Below are 19,632 nucleotides of genomic sequence, written 5' to 3'. Positions count from 1 at the left end.
CCTCTGTAACTTGTTTTTTACTGTCTGTGATTTTTTTGTTTTTAATTTATTTATTGTTTTTAGAGAGACAGGAAGAAAAAGAGAGATTGATAGAAATATTGATCTGTTCCTATATGTGCCCTGACCAGGGATGGAACCCACAATCTTAGCGTATGGGGACAATACTCTAATCAACTAAGCTATCTGGCCAAGGCTGTGACTTTCTAAATAAATTTTTTCTTATAAAAAATATTTAACTTGCTTAAGTACATGTATATTCATGATGGTCTTTGGCTGGAGTGAGGAAGGAGGGGCAGGCCTCCTCTTCCCTGAGAAAGAGAAAACGAAAAGAATACAAGGGAAAGGAGCCAGCTGGGGTAACTGAGTCAGCCAGTGATAAATGAACTATATCCATAGTTACAATACAAAGCAAGAGTAGCAGGATCTGTGTATAACTATGGCCAGTGATCTGGAAACCCCTTCCCCCTTGCTTACCCCACTGAGCTTTCCCCTCCCCTCTCCTTGAGTCCTGGGAAACTTTAAACAAAGAAATCACACACCCATTGCTTAGATACTGTAAAGGTATATAACCTGTAAGAAAGTCAACTTCAGGAAGCCCGTGTTCTAGAGCTACAAGCCCTACATGCTCCTCTGGCTTTAATAAATCCTACCTCTTTCATCAAGTTGTGTGGGCGTTTTTGTCCTCCTTTGATTCCTGCAATAGGAGGACATCAACTATGTTTTAGCTTTTTTCTCTTAAAACATTTGTTTGGGGGTTGGGGTGCAGTGGGGTGGGGAAGAAAACCAGTTGTCATGTAAGCAGACCAACTATTCTATTAAAATAAAAAAAAATTATTCATTTTAGAGAGATGGGCCAGTGGGTGGGTGTGGGAAGACAGAAAGAGAGAGGGAGAAAGGCAGGGGGGAGGAGCAGGAATCATTAACTCCCATATGTGCCTTGACCAGGCAAGCCCAGGGTTTTGAACTGGTGACCTCAGCATTCCAGCTGATGCTTTATCCACTGTGCCACCACAGGTCACGCATCTTTTAAAAGATTATCTCTGTTGACATGTATCCTATGCTATTCTCCATGCTCATTAACCACATACATATTGTCAAATAAAAAAAAAATTCTGATTTAGGTAAGGAGAGATTTTATTTGAAAGGATTATGGCAACCAATGTTGGGGAGGTTATTGCAATAGGAGGAAGGAGACTTCCCTGCTTGGAAAGAGTGAAATGAAAGGGTTCCTTGATTGGATAGTAGATGAGAGAATGTTTTACCAAGATAAACATATTCTCAGGAGAGGCCTATTAAGTGAGGGGTTACATGCTGGCTCAGGCCATCCTAGGTGCAAGTTCCTAGTCCTGGAGCAAGAAGAGAAATTTTACCAGTTTGATTAAGGAGCATTCTCCCCCACCCCTATTCCCCCATTGGTCAGGGGGCAGAGGTAGTTCAGCTAATCATTCATGAGGCAAAGGATGCAAACTTGGAGAATCTGTGTCTGGCCTTGTCCTAAGTGACAAAGAGAGCATCTCTGGGTCTTACCTAAGTCACACAGGGAATGGTGTTATTTTGCAGTATGCCACTTCCAAGAACACAAAAAGGTGGAAATATTAGCAGTGAAAAGGCACAATGTGTTAGTAGTGGTGGAGTTAGACCAGACTTTGGTTCAGCAAGGTACTTGAGTTCTTGCTAAGAAAGAATTCAGAACCAAGACTCTAATACAAGCAAAACTTTATTATTTATTTATTTTTTTAAAGGTATAGACATGTATGTATATACGTATGTATGTATGTATGTATGTATGTATTTATATTTTTAGAGAAACAGGAAGGGAGAGAGGGGGAGGAGAAAGATGAGAAGCATCAAGTTGTAGTTGCTTCACTTTAGTTGTTCATTGATTGCTTCTCATATGTAACTTGATGGGGGGGGGAGCTCGAGCCAACTTAATGACCCCTTGCTCAAGCTAGTCACCTTGTTCTTCAAGCCAGTGACCTTTGGGCTCAAGCTAGTGATTTTGATCATTGACATGATCCCATGCTCTAGCTGGAGACACTGCATTCAAGCCAGCAAGCCTGCACTCAAGCCAACAATCCTGCGCACTAGCTGGTGACCTCAAGGTTTCAAACTGGGGACCTCAGCACCCTGGGTTGACGTTCTATCCACTGCACAACTACTGGTCAGGTGCAAAACTTCATTTTGAAAGTCACAGTGGTAGAAGTGAGCTGTGGAATAAGTGAGCCAGCTGGGCTGCGTGGGCTCAGGGAACAAATTACAGAGGTAAAAGAAGGTCCCCTGGAGCTTAGAAGAAAGACAGAAGAGTAAATGTGCTTGTGCCTGAGGGAAATAGAAGGGGAAAAGCTCTGGCATGAGAGAGAAAGAGAGAGAGGGAGAGAGAGAACTGCAAGCTGGATCCTTTGTCTTGAGGAGTTTTATCTGGAGGTCTCAGGGGAGGATCATCAACTTTCCAGGTGTGTTCCCTCAGGATCATGGTCTCCACTCATTAGTCAGTGGGCCAGTGGTTAGGTTAAGAGTCATTAGTCATTGTAGCTGGTCTTGATGTCAGTCATGGTCACCCTGCCTCTCTTGCTGCTTTTCTGGACTTGGAGCTGAAACACAACTGAGGCCTAGATGTTATCTCTAGGTCTTAACATTTCAGGGAGTGGTCATGCAAGGGCTTGTATAGGAGTCATATAAGGCTATTCTCTGGTCCCCTTTGTTCCTTCTCTAAGGGGGTCTACTGCATGGCTGGTCACATGCCAGGGGAGGAATGGTCAGATGAGAGTCCAAACCACATGACTGGTGATTTGAAAGGTCAAGGGTTCTAAACATGTTCAGCAATGTGCTAGGGCAGCAGTTTGCAACCTTGTTTTCATCTCATGGCACACACAACTAATTACTAAAATTCTGTGGCACACCAAAAAATATATTTTTGCCAACCTGACAAAAAGATAAGTATAATTTTGATCCATTCACAGCTGTTGTTGTAATCTAAGGGAAAAGAGGTCAGTGACCCTGTCTAAGTAGTTAAGTATTGCATGTTTTAAAAATTCTTTCGGCACACCAGTGTGCCACTGTACAACCATTGAAAATCGCTGTGCTAGGGGAAGAAAGGTCACCCTGGAGTGAGGTCCCACCTTACAGCTGTCTGTTGCTAGGCACCTGGGGCTTTCTGCCCTGGTGGCCTTCTGTTTCTACTCTGCTTGTGCCTAACTGCTTACTATTAAAGGTTTCTTAGCCATCACTGTTTTCCAGAAGTACAATGCGCAGGTAAAATTCAACATTGACAATGTACAAGGTTTAATGGGTTGTTTACTTTACAAAAATGAGATCATGTGTTTTTAGAAAAATATTGATTGATATTAGAGAGAGAGAAAGGGAGAGAGAGAGAGGGAGAAACATTTATCTGTTCTTCTATGTGTCCTGACCAGGGATAGAACCTGCAATTTTTGCATATGACTACAACAACCAATCAAGCTATTCAGACAGGGCAAAGATAAGACGATATCAAGTACTGTATACTTCCCCGAATCTTATCTTTTTCTCTTAAAAACAGAGAAAATCCTTTCAAGGCTTAGAATAGCTCTTTTCCATTTTTTATTATTTAAAAAAAATGTTTATTGATTGATTTCCAAGAGAGGAAAGGAGAGAGAAAAACATTGATTTGTTGTTCCACTTGTTTATACATTTATTGATTGTTTCTTATATGTGCCCTGACTGGGGATTGAACCTGCAACTTTGGCATATGGAATGACGACACTCTAACCAATTGAGCTACTCTACAAGGGACTCTTCTCTACTCTTTTTAATAACCTTATAATGTTTCACGATGTGGTTGTACCATAATATTCAGTTACCCCATCTCACTTCAAATATTAGAAAAAGTCATTTCACTAAGACTTAGGGGTTCTTGTAGCTGCTAAACTTGGGATTTCTAAAGCTGCATTTCATTTTTCAAAATCTATTTTCTTGGACCTGGGTAGCTCAGTTGGTTAGATCCTCTTCCCTATATGCCAAGCTTGCATTCCCCCCTCCCCCAGGGCATCCCCCAGGGCATATACAAAAATTAATCAATTAGTGCATGAATAAATGGAACAACAAATAAATGTTTCTCCTTTTTCTCTCTCTCCTTTCTACTCTCTCTAAAATCAATCTTTAAAGAAATAATTTTTAAAAATTGATTTTCTTTCAGAATCTTTTCACAGAAATGTGGATGGGTTTGAATTTACATTTATTTCCCTCCTTCCTTATTTCCTCCTTCTCCCTCCTTGCCCAAGGAAGGGGTGGTCTTCCTGATCACTTTCCAGGAAGCAGGGGGTCTCCCAGGCCCATCCTGTCAGTGAGAGGCAGGAACTTTGGATCCCAGCTCCTAGTCCTTCCTGCTCCACAGAAGCATCTGAAGGAAGGCGGCCCAGGCTTCTGGCATCCTGGCTGAGCGCCAGGGGTTGGCATTGTCCCCGTGGCTGGCACGTCCCCGGGAACTCTGAATAATGAAAGGTAAACCGAAAACACTGTGAGGAAGGAGATACACCACAAAGACCTGTTTCCAGGATCCCTTCAAGATTTTACCCGTTTTTCGAGGAAAAGAAACAGAACTAAAGCGTCTACAGTTTTGTTTTTAGATGGAAAACATGTTTTCTAAACTAGTCCGAGGGAAGGAGACTGGGAAGTAAAGGGAGGGGCCCACAGCTTCTTTCCAGTTAGCAAAGTTCAGGCCATTACCAAATCATTGCTTCTTAAGTTAGGACACGCGGGAATAACCTAGTAGCACCTCATTTGCTGATGTTAACTAAGGGGCCATAAAAACCTGAAATGCATATTGGGTGTCACCCAACACTGAGGCTCGACTTCTAAAGCGGAAAAAAAAAGTGCCCTTTCTCCTCCTGCTCCCCCGGAGGTGCCAGGTTGTAATCTGCAAATGTTATTATTGCCTGGCCCCAGGGGCTCGACAGTTAATGATTTGCCGCAGAAGCAGCCCGCGGGAGAAGCCTCCAGACCCAGCGAGCGCCGGAGCACCGGCGCAGGGACCGAGGCGAGCCCCCGCCGCCCGCACAGGCGCCGCCTCCCGTCTTCCGGGCCCGGGCACTTCGGGGGGTTCCGGGCGCCGAGACTGAAGGCGACCCGATGGAGGCGGCTTCACCGGCGGGACCCGGCGCCCCGCAGCCAGAGGCACTGGCGGCTACGGACACGGTCGCGGGGCTGCTGCGCAGGATAAAAGGCAAACTGTTCACCTGGTAAGTGGAAGGGGCGCGCGGCGGGAGCGCGGGGGAGCTGCGCCCTGGCGCCCCAGGACCCGGCTCGCACGTGGCTGCAGAGCACACGGACCCGCGGCGAGGGAGAGGCGGCGGCAGCGTGGACTTTGGAGCTGGTTCGGGCGACTCAACCTGTGTACAGGGATGTAGCTATCTACCTGTCTTTGTGCAGTGCTTGGTGCTCCTCCCTTGACCCCTTCTTAAGCAATCGCGGGAATGTATTTAAGAGGATTGGGGGAAATTCACCCTGTTGGCACTGTTGGGTCGGTCCCAGGTGGTCTACCAGAGGGGAGGGGGCGAAGTCTCCAGGGATGCTGTGAAGGAGGGGTGGCACCCTCGGGCTTGGCAGATGGGTGGGTGAGCGCCCTTTTCTGGCGCGGGCCGCCCGCATTCCTTCTGCAGCAGAGAGCCCGTCTCGCTGGGCCCGTGATCCTGCTCTAACAGATGAGTTCATCCAAGTGAGAAATCTGTGTTAAGTTTTGTGGTGCCGCCGGCAGGGCGTCTAGAGCTGCCTCCCTCCTTCCCGGGCCTGAGCAAGGCGACATGGCCACCTTCAGATTTGCGGTTTAGGGAAGCCTGCTTTTAGAGTCTCTGGGCTCTGTAGGAAAATGTGCTTAAGGGATTGATAGCGATTCTGGGACAGAAAAAGCATTTCTGTGGCTTCTGGAGGACTTGAATTATGGAAATAGAAATAACCCAGGATCTAAATAATGGAAGCCAACATTTACGGAGCATTCACTGTGTCAAGTACAATGCATAGCATTTGATTGTTTTTCCCAGGGAATTTCTCTAATTGATTTTCTTTTTTGGGGGGTAGAGGAAGTGGGGAGAGAGAGAGAGAGAGAGAGAGAGAGAGAGAAATCGATTTATTGTCTCACTTATGCATTCATTGGTTGCTTCTTATATGTCTGTGCCCTGACTGGGGATCTAACCCACAGCCTAGGGACAAAGTTCTAACCAACTCAGCTACCTGGCCAGGGCTAGATGGTAAGCTTTTTTTTTTTTTATTTTTTTTTAAATAAGAGAACGTTTATTTAGAAAGTCACAGAGGTAGAAGCAGCGAGCTATAGAAGAAATGGGCTCTGGAAACTAGTTACAGAGTCAAAAGAAGAACCCTTGTACCTTATCTGAGAGAGGCAAGGAAACATGCCTGGGGGAAGGGGGCAGGGAAAGGCAGGGGCTGCTCCATAGAGAGAGCTTTAGATAGTAAGCTTTTTGAGGACATACATTTTATTTTATCCTGTTCTTTCTGTAGCATAATACAATACATGTGTTCGTTCACTCATTCATCAACTCATTCTTCTTCTTCTTCTTCTTCTTTTTTTTTTTAGTGAGAGAAAGAGAGCGAGACAAACAGACAGGAAGGGAGAGCGATGAGAAGCATCAAATCGAACCTAGATCCTCAGCATCCCAGGTCGACGCTCTATTCATTGCGCCACCACCTGGTCAGGCAGATCACATCCCTTTTTAAAATAAGTTTTTCATTCAGCACTGTATGACTTAGTCAAGTTGTTTTGTTCAACCTGTCCCGTGTTTCTCAATTGCATCCCTATTGACATTTTAGTTTGAATAATTCTTGGGAGGTGCTGCCTTGTACATTGAGGGATGTAGCAGCATCCCTAGCCTTTACCCACTTGATTGCCAGTATTACACTCCCCTCCACCCTTCACCTTCAAATTGTGACAATCAAAAATCTTTACAGGCATTGTGAAATGTCTCTTTAGGGAACAAAATCACCCCTGGTAGAAAACCACTGATCTAATCTATTGTTTCTAAGTAACTACTGCAGACAATTCTGTGCTTCCTGGTTCTCCAGTGATGGACACCTATGTAGTTTCTAGCTCTCAGCCTCCACAGTCAACACTGTGATGAACATTCTCATACACAGTCCCTATGTACTTGGGGAGAGCCAGTGGCCAGGCCTGGTTCTAAGTCCCTACAGGTGACTTTAAGTACAAGGGAGGGATAAACCTCAGGATAGAAAATCCTTGGGCACCACAGAACCACTGTTGATTGCTGTTGTTCTGGGCCTCTTCCTCAGGCTAGTCATTGGACTACCACTGGGCTAGTCTATGATCAAGGCATTATCTTCAGCTGCTCTGGAAAAAGAAAGAGGAGGTATTGTCTCTAGGTTTTAGCTCATTAGCTCTAAGAGCTTAGACAGCCTGGACCTTTTTATTAACTTCTCAACACAGCAAGGGTTTGTTAAAGGGACAGTAAGTAATTGTTCCCATGAAATATAGGCGAGAAGGTGGAATTTAAAAGCTTTTTTCCAACATGCTTTCTATTGGGCTTCAGCCTGTTTTCTGCCCCAGCCTGTTTTCTGTCCCTCCCCTCCTCCCCTGTTCCCCCCAACCAGATCCATTCTAGACCACCTTTGGGCTATTGCTGCTTATCTCTGCTCCTTTCTTCTGGTTGATTTGAAGGCAATGAGATGGCTGCCAATGCTTATCCCCATCTCTACTGCACTTTCAGAATATTTTTGGAGTTCACCTCCCCTTCCACCCCCTACTATCACTACTTCAGTTCAGGCTTTTATGATCTCTCATTGGGCTCTTGTCAGAGTTTCCATCCATGCCTCCCAGTCTCCTCACTACATGGAACCAGAGTGATGGTAAATAAAAGTAAGGGGTATCAATAACTGCCATCAAATGAGAATTCACGTTGTTTCGTCATCCAACTACATTGCATCAGTCCTAGACAGTCTTACGAAATAGTTTTCTTACTCCCTTTGACAGCAAATAAGTAATTTGCCCTAGAAAAGCACATGGCTGGCTGGTGAGAGGCAGAGCTGAGATATATAAGATGCAACATTTTTTGAAAAACTTGGGGTCTAAAAACTGGGTGCATCTTATACAGTGGTTGTAGATGTTTTTACTTGCATTTCCCGCATTTTCACTCTTGTTTTGTGCTCCTTGTTGAAGACAGTGATTCGTCATCAGACACAGATGAGGACAAGCTAATGGATGGGAATTTTGACAGTGATGAGGAGTTGTATGAATTTTATGATGAATAAAACTTGAATTCAATAACTTTATGTAATGCTTGTCCATTTTTTTTTTTAAATTTCAGGCCCCCAAATTAAGGTGCATCGTATACATGGGGAGATATGGTAATTCACTTGATTCTAAAGACCAGACACACTTTGCTGTTTCAGAAATCTTACTGTATCTTGTTCAGGCTGAAAGATTTCAGCTTCCTCCATTTGCACCAGTGGTTTGCAAAGTGGGAGAGGTCTTTGGGTTCCCTGGAGGTACCTCAGGGTCCATTCTGGGGCAAGTGGGGAAATTGTTGTCGGTGGCCTTCCAGGCCAGCTTCTCGCACACACTGGGTCTGTTGCTTTCCTTGTTGGGCTTTGTCTGTAGTTGGGCTTTTATGTAAGATGTTTGAAGAAAGAATTCTCCTGCTAGAACAAGTTTGATCCACTACTGTAATCACTGGATTGAGCTCAAGCTGTGGCTGTTGCTGCTGCTTCTGGCTGTGGTTTCCCCCACCTCCACTTCCTTTCCTCTCCTCACCTCCCCCCTTCTCCTTCCCCTGGACATGATTATTATAGTTTTAGTGTTTTTCTTGTGATAAAATATATGTAACATCAAATTTACCAATGTAAAGTGTATAACATAGTGACATTAAGTATTTTCACCATGTTGTGTGATCATCACTACTCTCCATTTCCTGAACTTGCTCATCATCTGAAAGAGAAATTGTACCTGTTTAAACACTAATTCTGCATCTTTCTCTCCCCTTAACCCCTGGTGACCACCCTCTGTCTCTATGAACTTGACTTTCTAGGACTCTCATATAATGGGAATCATGTAATATTTGTCATTTTGTCAGGGCTCAAGGTTCTTTTTTTTTTTAGATTTCATTTATCGATTAGAGAGCAGGGTGGGGAAGAATGGGAAGCATCAGCTCATAATAGTTGCTTCTCGTATGTGCCTTTACTGGGCAAGCCCAGGAGTTTGAATTGGCGACCTCAGCATTCCAGGTCGAAGCCTAATCCACTGCGCCACCACAGGTCAGGCAGGGCTCAAGCTTCTTGACATGATGTACAGGGCCCTCTATCAGGGGCCCTCTTCCCTCTGCAAGCTCATCTCCCAGAGTGTCCATCTCTCTGGCAACCAAACAAGCCTCCGATTTCCTTGCACACTCCATATTCTGCCCCTCCACACCTGTTTTTCCCTCCCTGAATGCTTTTTCTATTCAACCTCTTCTCATAGTTGCTTAAAGACTCTTTGTAGACAGCACCAAGTCAGGCAGTCTTCTTGCCTGACTCCTTTCTGTCTCTCTTCCCATAGGTCTTGGGGTGATGCTCTTCCTCTGGTACCCGTTCCTAACTCATTACATTTATCATGAAGTAGAAGGTAACTATCACTAGTCTGGGAGAATGCCTTAAGGCCAGAGATGGCAGTTCAATAACTTTGTGCCTCTTCCCTCTGCAAGCTCATCTCCCAGAATGTCCATCTCTCCGGCAACCAAACAAGCCTCTGATTTCCGAAATGATAGTCATTGAAATGACAGTAATTTCCGAAATGATAGTAATTGATTTCTAGGAACAGTCAAAACCTGTTGACAATCAGATTTGATAAATAAGATATAAGAGTTAGGACTGAAATAAAATTAGGCTCTTTCTGAAAAAGAGTTTTTATTGATGTTTTGATTGGTAGCCACATCTGTGGAAGGAGTCACTTGCCTCACAAGGTAATTGCTTGCGTGTATAAGTTTTTGTAAGTTTATTAAAATATAAAAAACTTCCGTATTACTTACTGAGGGTCACCAGAGAAAGTGAACCACTTTATACAGGTGAATTTTACAGGTAATTTAAAACTCACTCTTTTAAGTATTAAAATTTACTTAAAACTTTTTTATTGTACAGTATCTGTTGGGGTAACAGTGGTTAATAAAACTATACAGTTTCAGGTGCACAATCTGCAACACATCACCTGTGTACTGCATTGTGTGCGCACCACCCCGAGTCAGGTCTCCCTCCATCACCAGCTATTCCTCCCTCCACCCTCCTGCAATCCCCATTAAAGTTTACTTTTAAAACCAACTGGATGGCACTGTTTAGGTCATGGATCACTCACTTCAGTTAATTTATTTATAATTTTGGGTAGCAGTTCTACATTTAGTTGGTTTGTATCAAACAACTTTATAGTGTAGCCAACCTATTGATTTACTTACTGGGTCCATTTGCAACTAATCCTGGAGATTTTACCAAGAAACAATAAAACATTATTTAAAAGTCTTCATGGTGTGTTTAAAACAAATATATGAGACTAATCACCTTTTAATGAACAATATCACATTTTCTTCCTGATTCAAGTTCATCATTATGAATGAAATTTATTCTGTTGCATGGCAGTAACATGCTTAGGAGCCACTGAAGTGGATTTTTATTTCTTTTTTCTCACAGTTGTCACTTGTGATTTTTTTCCCCCTGTTACTAAGCATATCTCTAGAAGTCTGCATTCTTTCGAAATTATGACTTCTAACCTGTTAACACTGTAGATACCAGATAACCCATTTTCTTAAAACTGCTTGTACTGAAGATATAAATAGTCTCTGTATAAAGATTGAAATAGTTTCCATTTTGATAAGTTATAAAAACTTTTTTTTTTTTTTTTTTTTTTCATTTTTCTGAAGCTGGAAACAGGGAGAGACAGTCAGACAGACTCCCGCATGCGCCCGACCGGGATCCACCCGGCACGCCCACCAGGGGCGGTGCTCTGCCCCCCAGGGGGCGATGCTCTGCCCATCCTGGGCGTCACCATATTGCGACCAGAGCCACTCTAGCGCCTGAGGCAGAGGCCACAGAGCCATGCCCAGCGCCCGGGCCATCTTTGCTCCAATGGAGCCTTGGCTGCGGGAGGGGAAGAGAGAGACAGAGAGGAAAGCGCGGCGGAGGGGTGGAGAAGCAAATGGGCGCTTCTCCTATGTGCCCTGGCCGGGAATCGAACCCGGGTCCTCTGCACGCTAGGCCGACGCTCTACCGCTGAGCCAACCGGCCAGGGCTAAAAACTTTTAGTTCACAGATTTTGTGACATTTTTTGGGCGGGGGTAGATGGTTATGGGAGTCTGTGACTAAAGTCATCAGGTAAATTATATGTCACAAGCACTTATTTATGTTAATGATGCAGAGATAGATTCCATGAAAAATCGGACAAGTCCCAACCTACTTTCTAGTCATTCTTTGGAAACCAGAGCACTTAAACCAGGGGTCCCAAACTTTTTACACAGGGGGCCAGTTCACTGTCCCTCAGACCGTTGGAGGGCCAGACTATAAAAAAAACTATGAACAAATCACATTATCATGAAGTTGAATCTCTGTAATATTTATTGGCCTTATGTGTTCCTACTTCTGTGAAGTACCCATGTTACTTGTGAAATACATGGATTTTTCACCTGAGAGGTGAAAAAATTGGGGCCTGCATGAGGTCACCCACTAATGCTCATTGATTTCTCACCTAATAGTGGCAGTTCAGTGGGGAAGTTTGAGAGTAGTTGAGAAGTAGAAGGATGAAATTGGGAGCAGCTAAGCTGACTAAGGAGGGGAGTGAGTTTTTCTAGTTTGAGGCCTGTGGAGTGTTGAATGACTAATGTGATTCATTTGGAAATCTCCCTTACACCTCTACTTCCTCTGCTGGCTGAGTCTTCAGGGACTTCCTAGATCAGGCTTAGACTCCTGACTTTTTCTGACTTCTGTTCTTTTTTTTGTGTGTGTGTGTGACAGAGACAGAGAGGGACAGATAGGGACAGACAGACAGGGAGAGAGAGAGATGAGAAGCATCAATTCTTCACTGTGGCTCCTTAGTTTCCTTAGTTGTTCATTGATTGCTTTCTCATATGTGCCTTGACCGGGGAGGGGGGCTGCAGCAGAGCGAGTGACCCCTTGCTCAAGCCAGAGACCTTGGGCTTCAAGCCAGTGACCTTTGGGCTCAAGCCAGTGACCATGGAGTCATGTCTATGATCCCACACTCAATCCAGCGACCCTGCATTCAACCTGGTGAGCCTGTGCTCAAGCCAGAGACCTCGGGGTTTTGAACTTGGGTCCTCCGCGTTCCAGTCCGATGCTGTATCCACTGTGCTACTGCCTGGTCAGGCGTTTTCTGTTTTTTGGTGGTGTTTGATGAGCATATTAACTTTGGCTGTTAGTGGAGAAATTCACCACTGGCATAGGTGAAAAAGAAGATTTATTACTTTACATGTTTCAAGGAGGGTTAAAATGCCAAACCAAAGAGAGCAGAGAAGCAGCTGGAGCCAGGAGCCCCAATCCACACCACAGTCTCTGTGCTTTGCTGCATTCTTCTGAATGTAGACCAGTGGATTATCTTCATCAGAGGATAAACCACACAGACAAAAACCAAAATCCCCAAGTTTTAAAACTGTATTTTGTCTGATAATCCACAAGGAGGTTTATTTAGATTTTACAGTGTTAAAAAATAGTCCTTCAAAACTTCCTGTTCTGCCTCAATGGGCAGGCGGTATTAGGAATGTAAAATTTTATGGGCATGGCTTCTTGTCTGCCTGTTCAGACAGGGTTACTCTGTCTGTTCTCTTTGGCACCTGTGCCAGACTGTAGGGTAGAAAGAGAGTTGTGTGCCTGTCACAGGACCATAAACTGTAACCATCCAGACTCTTGAAATGCCAGTGCACTCATTACCCAATACTAATCCTATCCTTACGAACTACCCTTCCCCCATCCTGGTGACCTTGGTTTCAAACCTGGGTCCTCGGCGTCCCCGATCAATGCTCTATCCACTGCACCACCACTTGATCAGGCATAAGCATTAATTTTTATAAGCATTGTTGACTTATTTTATTAGTTTTTTTGATGTCATAACGAACTAACACAAATGTAGAGGCTTAAATCAACACACATTTATTATTTTAAAGTTCTGTAGGGCAGAGATCTGACACAGGTCTCACTGTGCTAAAATGAAGAGGTTAGCAGGGTTATGTTCTTTTCTGGAGGCTATAAGGAGGGATTCGAGTTCTTTGCCATTTACAGCTTCTAGAGCAGGGGTCGGGAACCTATGGCTCGCGAGCCAGATGTGGCTCTTTTGATGACTGCATCTAGCTCGCAGACAAATCTTTAATAAAAAAAAATAATAACGTTAAAAATATAAATCATTCTCATGTATTACAATCCATTCATTTCCTATTGCTCACGTTCATGATTATGGGTGGCTGGAACCAATAACAGCTGTCCTCCAGGACAACACCAAATTTTTATTGGATAATGCATAACATACATGGGTCATTGTGAGGTGAGGAAGTAAACTTGCCTCCTTTCAATCAAGTAGTCAGCTAGCTAATTGCAGAAACCCTTTTGACGAGGAAGATGGCTAAAAGAAAAAAAGATGAGTATCATACTTTTCAGCAGGAATGGACAGAGGAATTTGCCTTTGTGGAGAGAGCAGGTTCTGCAGTGTGTCTAATATGCAATGATAAAATTGCATCGATGAAACGGTCAAATATAAAGCGGCACTTCGACACACGCCATACTACATTTGCATCGAAATATCCAGTGGGGGACAGCAGGAAGAAAGCATGTCAAGATCTATTGTGCAGAGTGCAAGCTAGTCAGTAGCAACTCCGTGTTTGGACTCAACAAGGTGACTGGAATTCAGCTAGCTTTGCTGGTGCTTTAGCAATTGTGAGAAATGGAAAGCCATTCACAGATGGGGAGTATGCCAAAACATTCATGCTTGATGTTGCCAATGAACTTTTTGACGACTTTTCGAATAAAGACAATATAATCAAACTAATAAAAGACATGCCTCTGTTGGCAAGAACTGTTCACGATCGTACCATCATGATGGCAAATCAAATTGAGGCAACACAAGTGAAGGACATAAATGCAGCACCATTCTTTTCTCTCACTTTGGATGAATCAACAGACATAAGCCATTTATCCCAGTTCAGTGTGATTGCAAGGTATGCTGTAGGTGACACACTATGTGAGGAAAGTCTTGCTGTTTTGCCTATGAAAGAGACAACAAGAGGGGAGGATTGCTAAAGAAAAAAATCTACTGATGGATAAACTTATTTCGGTGTGTACTGATGGTGCTCCGTGCATGGTGGGGAAAAACAGAGGATTCGTAGCACTTCTTGGTGAACATGAAAAGAGACCCATCCTAAGTTTTCACTGCATCTTACATCAGGAGGCACTTTGTGCTCAGATGTGTGGCGAGCAGCTTGGCGAGGTGATGTCGCTGGTTTTTCGGGTGGTCAACTTTATTGTTGCCCAAGCTTTAAATGATTGCCAGTTTAAAACAGTGCTTGATGAAGTTGGGAATAATTATCCTGGTCTGCTTCTGCACAGCAATGTGCATTGGTTGTCAAGAGAGAAGGTGCTGGCTTGTCTGAGCGAAATCCAGACTTTTCTTGAAATGAAAAACATCGAGCATCCTGTGTTAGCTAACACTGAGTGGCTCCATGTCTACTATCTCATGGACATAACTGAACATCTGAACCAGCTCAATGTGAAAATGCAAGGTGTTGGAAATACAGTCTTATCCCTTCAACAAGCAGTGCTTGCATTTGAAAACAAACTGGAACTTTCATGCTGACATTGAAACAGGTCGTTTACTACACTTTGAAAAACTGGGAGAGTTTAAAGATGCATGCACAGCAAGTGACCTTGCTCAACATCTTGATCTCCAGCAGCTAGCGGGCTTCACATCTAGTCTCCTGCAGTCATACAAAGCACGCTTTGAAGAATTTTGTGAGTGCTCTTGTCTTTTGAAGTTCATCACCCATCCACACGAGTGTGCAGTGGACAGCACCGACCTGAGTTACATCCCCGGTGTCTCCATCAGAGATTTTGAACTACAAGCTGTTGACCTGAAGGCCTCAGACATGTGGGTGAATAAGTTCAAGTCACTGAATGAAGATTTGGAAAGACTTGCACAATAGCAAGCAGAGTTGGCAAGCAAACACAAGTGGGAGAAATGAAAAAACTTCAACCCGCGGACCAGCTGATTGTCAAAACTTGGAACACGCTTCCCGTCACATACCACACACTGCAGCATGTGAGTATTGCTGTACTGACAATGTTTGGCTCTACGTATGCATGTGAGCAGTCTTTCTCACATCTAAAGAATGTTAAGACCAATCTACAATCACATTTAATGGATGGAAGTCTCAACGCCTGCATGAAGCTTAACCTCACCATGTATCAACCAGTCTACAAAGCCATCAGCAAAACCATGCAGCACCAGAAGTCGCATTAATGGTAAGAAGTACCATTATTCATCATTGGTTAGCAACACATAACAATGTTATTAAAAATAATTCAGAGACTTATTGTACTTTAAAAGTGTTGGTCTTACATAAAATGCACACATTTACTTGTATTTAGTGTTAAACATATTGTATGGCCCTCACGGAATTACATTTTAAAATATAAGGCGTTCATGGCTTTCTCAGCCAAAGAGGTTCCCGACCCCTGTTTTAGAGTCTATCTGCTCTCCTTGGCTCATGGCCCTTTCTTCCACTTTCAAAGCCAATAATGGTAGATCTCTCTGACTTTTTCTGTGGTGTCATCTCCTTCTGACAATAGGTTGGAAAAGTTTTCCTTTTAAGTACTGTGTTTAGATGGAGCTTACTTGGAAAATCCAGGATAATCTCTTCATCTCAAGGTACTTAATCATAATCGTACCTGCCAAGTCCCTTTTGCCATGTAAAAGGAAAAGAACTGATTTTCTGTACTCAAGACTTATGACAACAAATGTATGTATTTTTTTCTCACATCAACCGATTCTCTAATTCTCCAGACACAAACTGGATATCTTATGATTCAGTTATGACACTAATTACCTGGAGTTAGCACGGACCCACAGGTTAAGTGCTCAGTCCCACAAGTACCCTCCTACTTCCCGAAACCCCATTTCAGACACTAGTCTCTAGTTTCTGGCTATCACCTGTACTTCTGATTATCTAGGAGCCAAAACCAACACACACACACACACACACACACACACACACACACACACGGTGGGGAAAAAGTAGTTTACAGTTGTGAGTATGCAAAACCCAAAGTTTATTCTTGTATTATTATTTATTAATTACTGTATTATTATTATTATTTTAGCAACAGAGAGAGAGACAGATAGGAAGGGAGAGAAACATCGGTTCTTCGTTGTGGCACCTTAGTTGTTCATTGATTGCTTTCTCATATGTGCCTTGACCTGGGGGCTCCAGCCGAACCAGTGACCCCTTGCTCAAACCAGCAACCTTGGGCTTCAAGCCAGCGACCTTTGGGCTCAAGCCAGAGACCCTGCTCTAAAGCTGGTGTGCCTGCACTCAAGCCTGTGACCCCAGGGTTTTGAACTTGGGACCTCAGCATCCCAGGTTGATGGTCTATCCACTACATCACCACTGGTCAGGCATATTGTATTATTTTCTATACGATCAACTGTAAACCTACTTTTGCCCCACCCTGTGTGTGTGTGTGTGTGTGTGTGTGTGTGTATATATATATATATATATATATATATATGTTAATATATCACAATATCACACTAGGTAAGGTGACCTATTCACAGGTTCCAGAGGACTAGGGCATGGATATTTGGGGGGAAGCATTATTCTGCCTACTATATTTGGTGGTACAATCTAAAAATGGTTCCAATAAAAGAAAATAGCTTTAGAGCACAATGACCACCTGGATACTGGTAAAAATGTTAAGAATAATGCATAAAATGTTAAGGAAACCTTTCCTCAATGCATTTAATGCAAAATGTTTTGCATATGGTCAGTATTTGAAATAATCAACCAAGAATTGCTAAACTCCTCCAGTTGCACCACAGGTTTGGAAGAGATGTAGTAGCTGCTAATTCCATTTAATGAGTTGCATCCCCAGGCTTCAGTCATGTTGTAGAATTTGTAACACTGTTCCCTTTGCTGGGACAGCACAGCAGTTTCTCTTCCCTTTCTCTTGACCTGAACAACTTGTCTTCATTCTTCAAGTCTCATGAAATATCACATTGTGAGTAAAGCCTTCCATGAAATCTCAGATTAGGTTAGGTCCCATCCTAATTGTTTCTTTACTGTTTTTCTTCACTGCTGTATTGAAATTTCATAAAAGCATGGGCTCTGTCTATTATTTCTCTGTATTCCCAGAGCCGGACACAGTGTCAGGAATCTATTAGCTATGAAAAAAAACCTTTGCTGACTTGAACTGGGTGCCATTAGGAAGATGGTAATAAGGGTCACTGTGGGTTGTTGAAGTTGCCTGCCAATTTGGACTGTTTCCATTAAGTAGGCAAAGAGAATTCCCATATACCCAGTCTCTAGGTGGAAGTTGTAGAGTGGTGTACTACTGCAAAGGTTACCCCTCTCCTGAAGGAAGACACAGGTATAAACTTGATTTGATCATTCCTGAGATAGATCAGCTCCTTCGGACATGGCTGCAGTTTTTCAGGTGTGCTTTGTCCAGTTCACAGATGCAGTTACCATTAAGTACCTCAAGAGGCTCTCTCCACACTTCTCTCTCTCTCTCTCTCTCTCTCTCTCTCTCTGTACTAGCATCCATCTGATTTTCTACTTAAATCTAATTTTCTTTTTTTTTTAAATTGAATTTAGTGGGGTAACTCTAATTTTCTTTTCGAAGTTATTTTTATTTATTTGGGATAAAAGTGTCTGCATTTGTATTGTGCAATTTATCAATTAAACCTTCTTTCTCTTCTTGAAGTGACCCCTGAATTTCTCATTTTGATGAACTTTGAATTTATTGGGTTTTCCGCAGCCAAGAGAACAGACTTGATGTTCAGGGAAGACTGGCCAACCTAAGAGCTTGTGTAACTGAAATATTCAAGAGTTCATTTGCAAATATAGTAAGTGAGCAGCTAAAAATATCACCCCACTTCTTAACAGTGTGCATCTCGGGCCAACAGACACATATTTTGTCATCAAGTTGCTTAAGCTTCTGAAGGCAGGGCTACAATTGGGTCAGATGGTAAGAGAAGTGAAGAGAATGTTTGATAAAACCTGACTGATTGATGTCTGGCTTCCCCACCATCACAGGCAGTTGACAGTTTGGGACCAGATGATTTATTTGGCTATTCCGATAGAAGATGGGGCCTGGTAGGCAAGTCTGAAGGACAGTAAGGTCAGTTTCTGTGTAGTGTCTAGTAATGCTGAGTTCCCCCAAGGTGGGACATTATTAATATTTCGTTGCTTCTCTTTTAGGTCCAGACCCTAATATTTGATAGTCATTTAAAGTCATGAAGATTCAGTCTACAAACATAAATGTGTGACTATCTTTCTGTTTTATTTAATGTTTTTACATTTATGTCACAAAAAGCAAGGGCATATATTTATTTAATAATTATACGATATTTTATATGATTCTTTGCAATATATAATGACTTTTGCTTAGTTAATTATCTTGTAAAAATAATCATAACACATTAACTGGCTAAACTTGTTATTTAAAAATTACTTTTTATGGAGAAATAAATATTTCCTGAGGGGAAAATTATAAATTAAACTAGGGTTTCAGCTCCCGGTATTTGGGTATCACAGATTATGAGAAGCTTACATCAAAAAATATTCAAGTACAGCCCTGGCCGGTTGGCTCAGTGGTAGAGCGTCGGCCTGGCGTGCAGGAGTCCCAGGTTCGATTCCCGGCCAGGGCACACAGGAGAAGCGCCCATCTGCTTCTCCACCCCTCCCCCTCTCCTTCCTCTCTGTCTCTCTCTTCCCCTCCCGCAGCCAAGGCTCCATTGGAGCAAAGTTGGCCTGGGCACTGAGGATGGCTCCATGGCCTCTGCCTCAGGCACTAGAATGGCCCTGGTTGCAACAGAGCAACGTCCCCTGGTGGGCATGCTGGGTGGATGCTGGTTGGGCACATGCGGGAGTCTGTCTGACTGCCTCCCTGTTTCCAACTTCAGAAAAATACAAAAAAAAGAAAAACTCAAGTACACAGTTTAGATACATCAGAATTTGGGAACACCTTGGTTGGCACAATGGGAGAACTTTGTTTTTTATTTAGGTCTGTGGTTAGTGAATGATCATGCAGTACTTTGATGACGTTTAATCATGTGACTTATTGATTTTAGAGAAAAAGGAAGGGGAGAGGGGAGAGAGAGAGAAACATTTATTTGTTGTTCCAGTAATTTCTGTATTTGTTGCTTGATTCTAGTATGTGACCAGACCAGGGATTGAACCCACAACCTTGGTGTATCTGGAGAAAGCTCTAACCATCAGAGCTACCGTGCCAGGGAAGCTTCAGTTTCTTTGTAACCTCACAGCAATGTCAAATGGTTAAAAATCAAATAAGCTAGGGTATAGAAGAGTTTTTCTAAATTGCAAGGTACTTTAAAAGACATAAGGTATGTTATTCTGATGAGGTCCATTAGCATGCATGTAATAAATAAATAATACTTGA

The 19,632-nt window shown here is 43.1% G+C and overlaps 1 protein-coding gene across 3 annotated transcripts in view; it reads left to right on the top strand.

The window, feature by feature from the left end:
• The first annotated feature begins 4,944 nt into the window (after window positions 1-4,944).
• Window positions 4,945-19,632, top strand: part of SLC35F2 (solute carrier family 35 member F2) — a 69,727-nt gene continuing 55,039 nt past the window's right edge. The window contains exon 1 of one of the 3 annotated variants that reach the window (XM_066371597.1): window positions 4,945-5,216. In XM_066371597.1, coding sequence (XP_066227694.1) covers window positions 5,107-5,216 — 110 coding nt within the window. In that variant the 5' untranslated portion in view covers window positions 4,945-5,106. Of the gene's footprint in view, window positions 5,217-6,584; window positions 6,649-18,314; window positions 18,352-19,632 lie in introns of those variants that run through there. The other 2 variants (XM_066371598.1, XM_066371599.1) reach the window with 2 other exon arrangements.

This window comes from Saccopteryx leptura, chromosome 1 (assembly GCF_036850995.1).
Source record: "Saccopteryx leptura isolate mSacLep1 chromosome 1, mSacLep1_pri_phased_curated, whole genome shotgun sequence".
Lineage (NCBI taxonomy): Eukaryota > Metazoa > Chordata > Mammalia > Chiroptera > Emballonuridae > Saccopteryx > Saccopteryx leptura.
The sequence above is the reverse complement of the archived record's forward strand: the minus strand, read 5'-3'. Positions and strand labels throughout refer to the sequence as shown.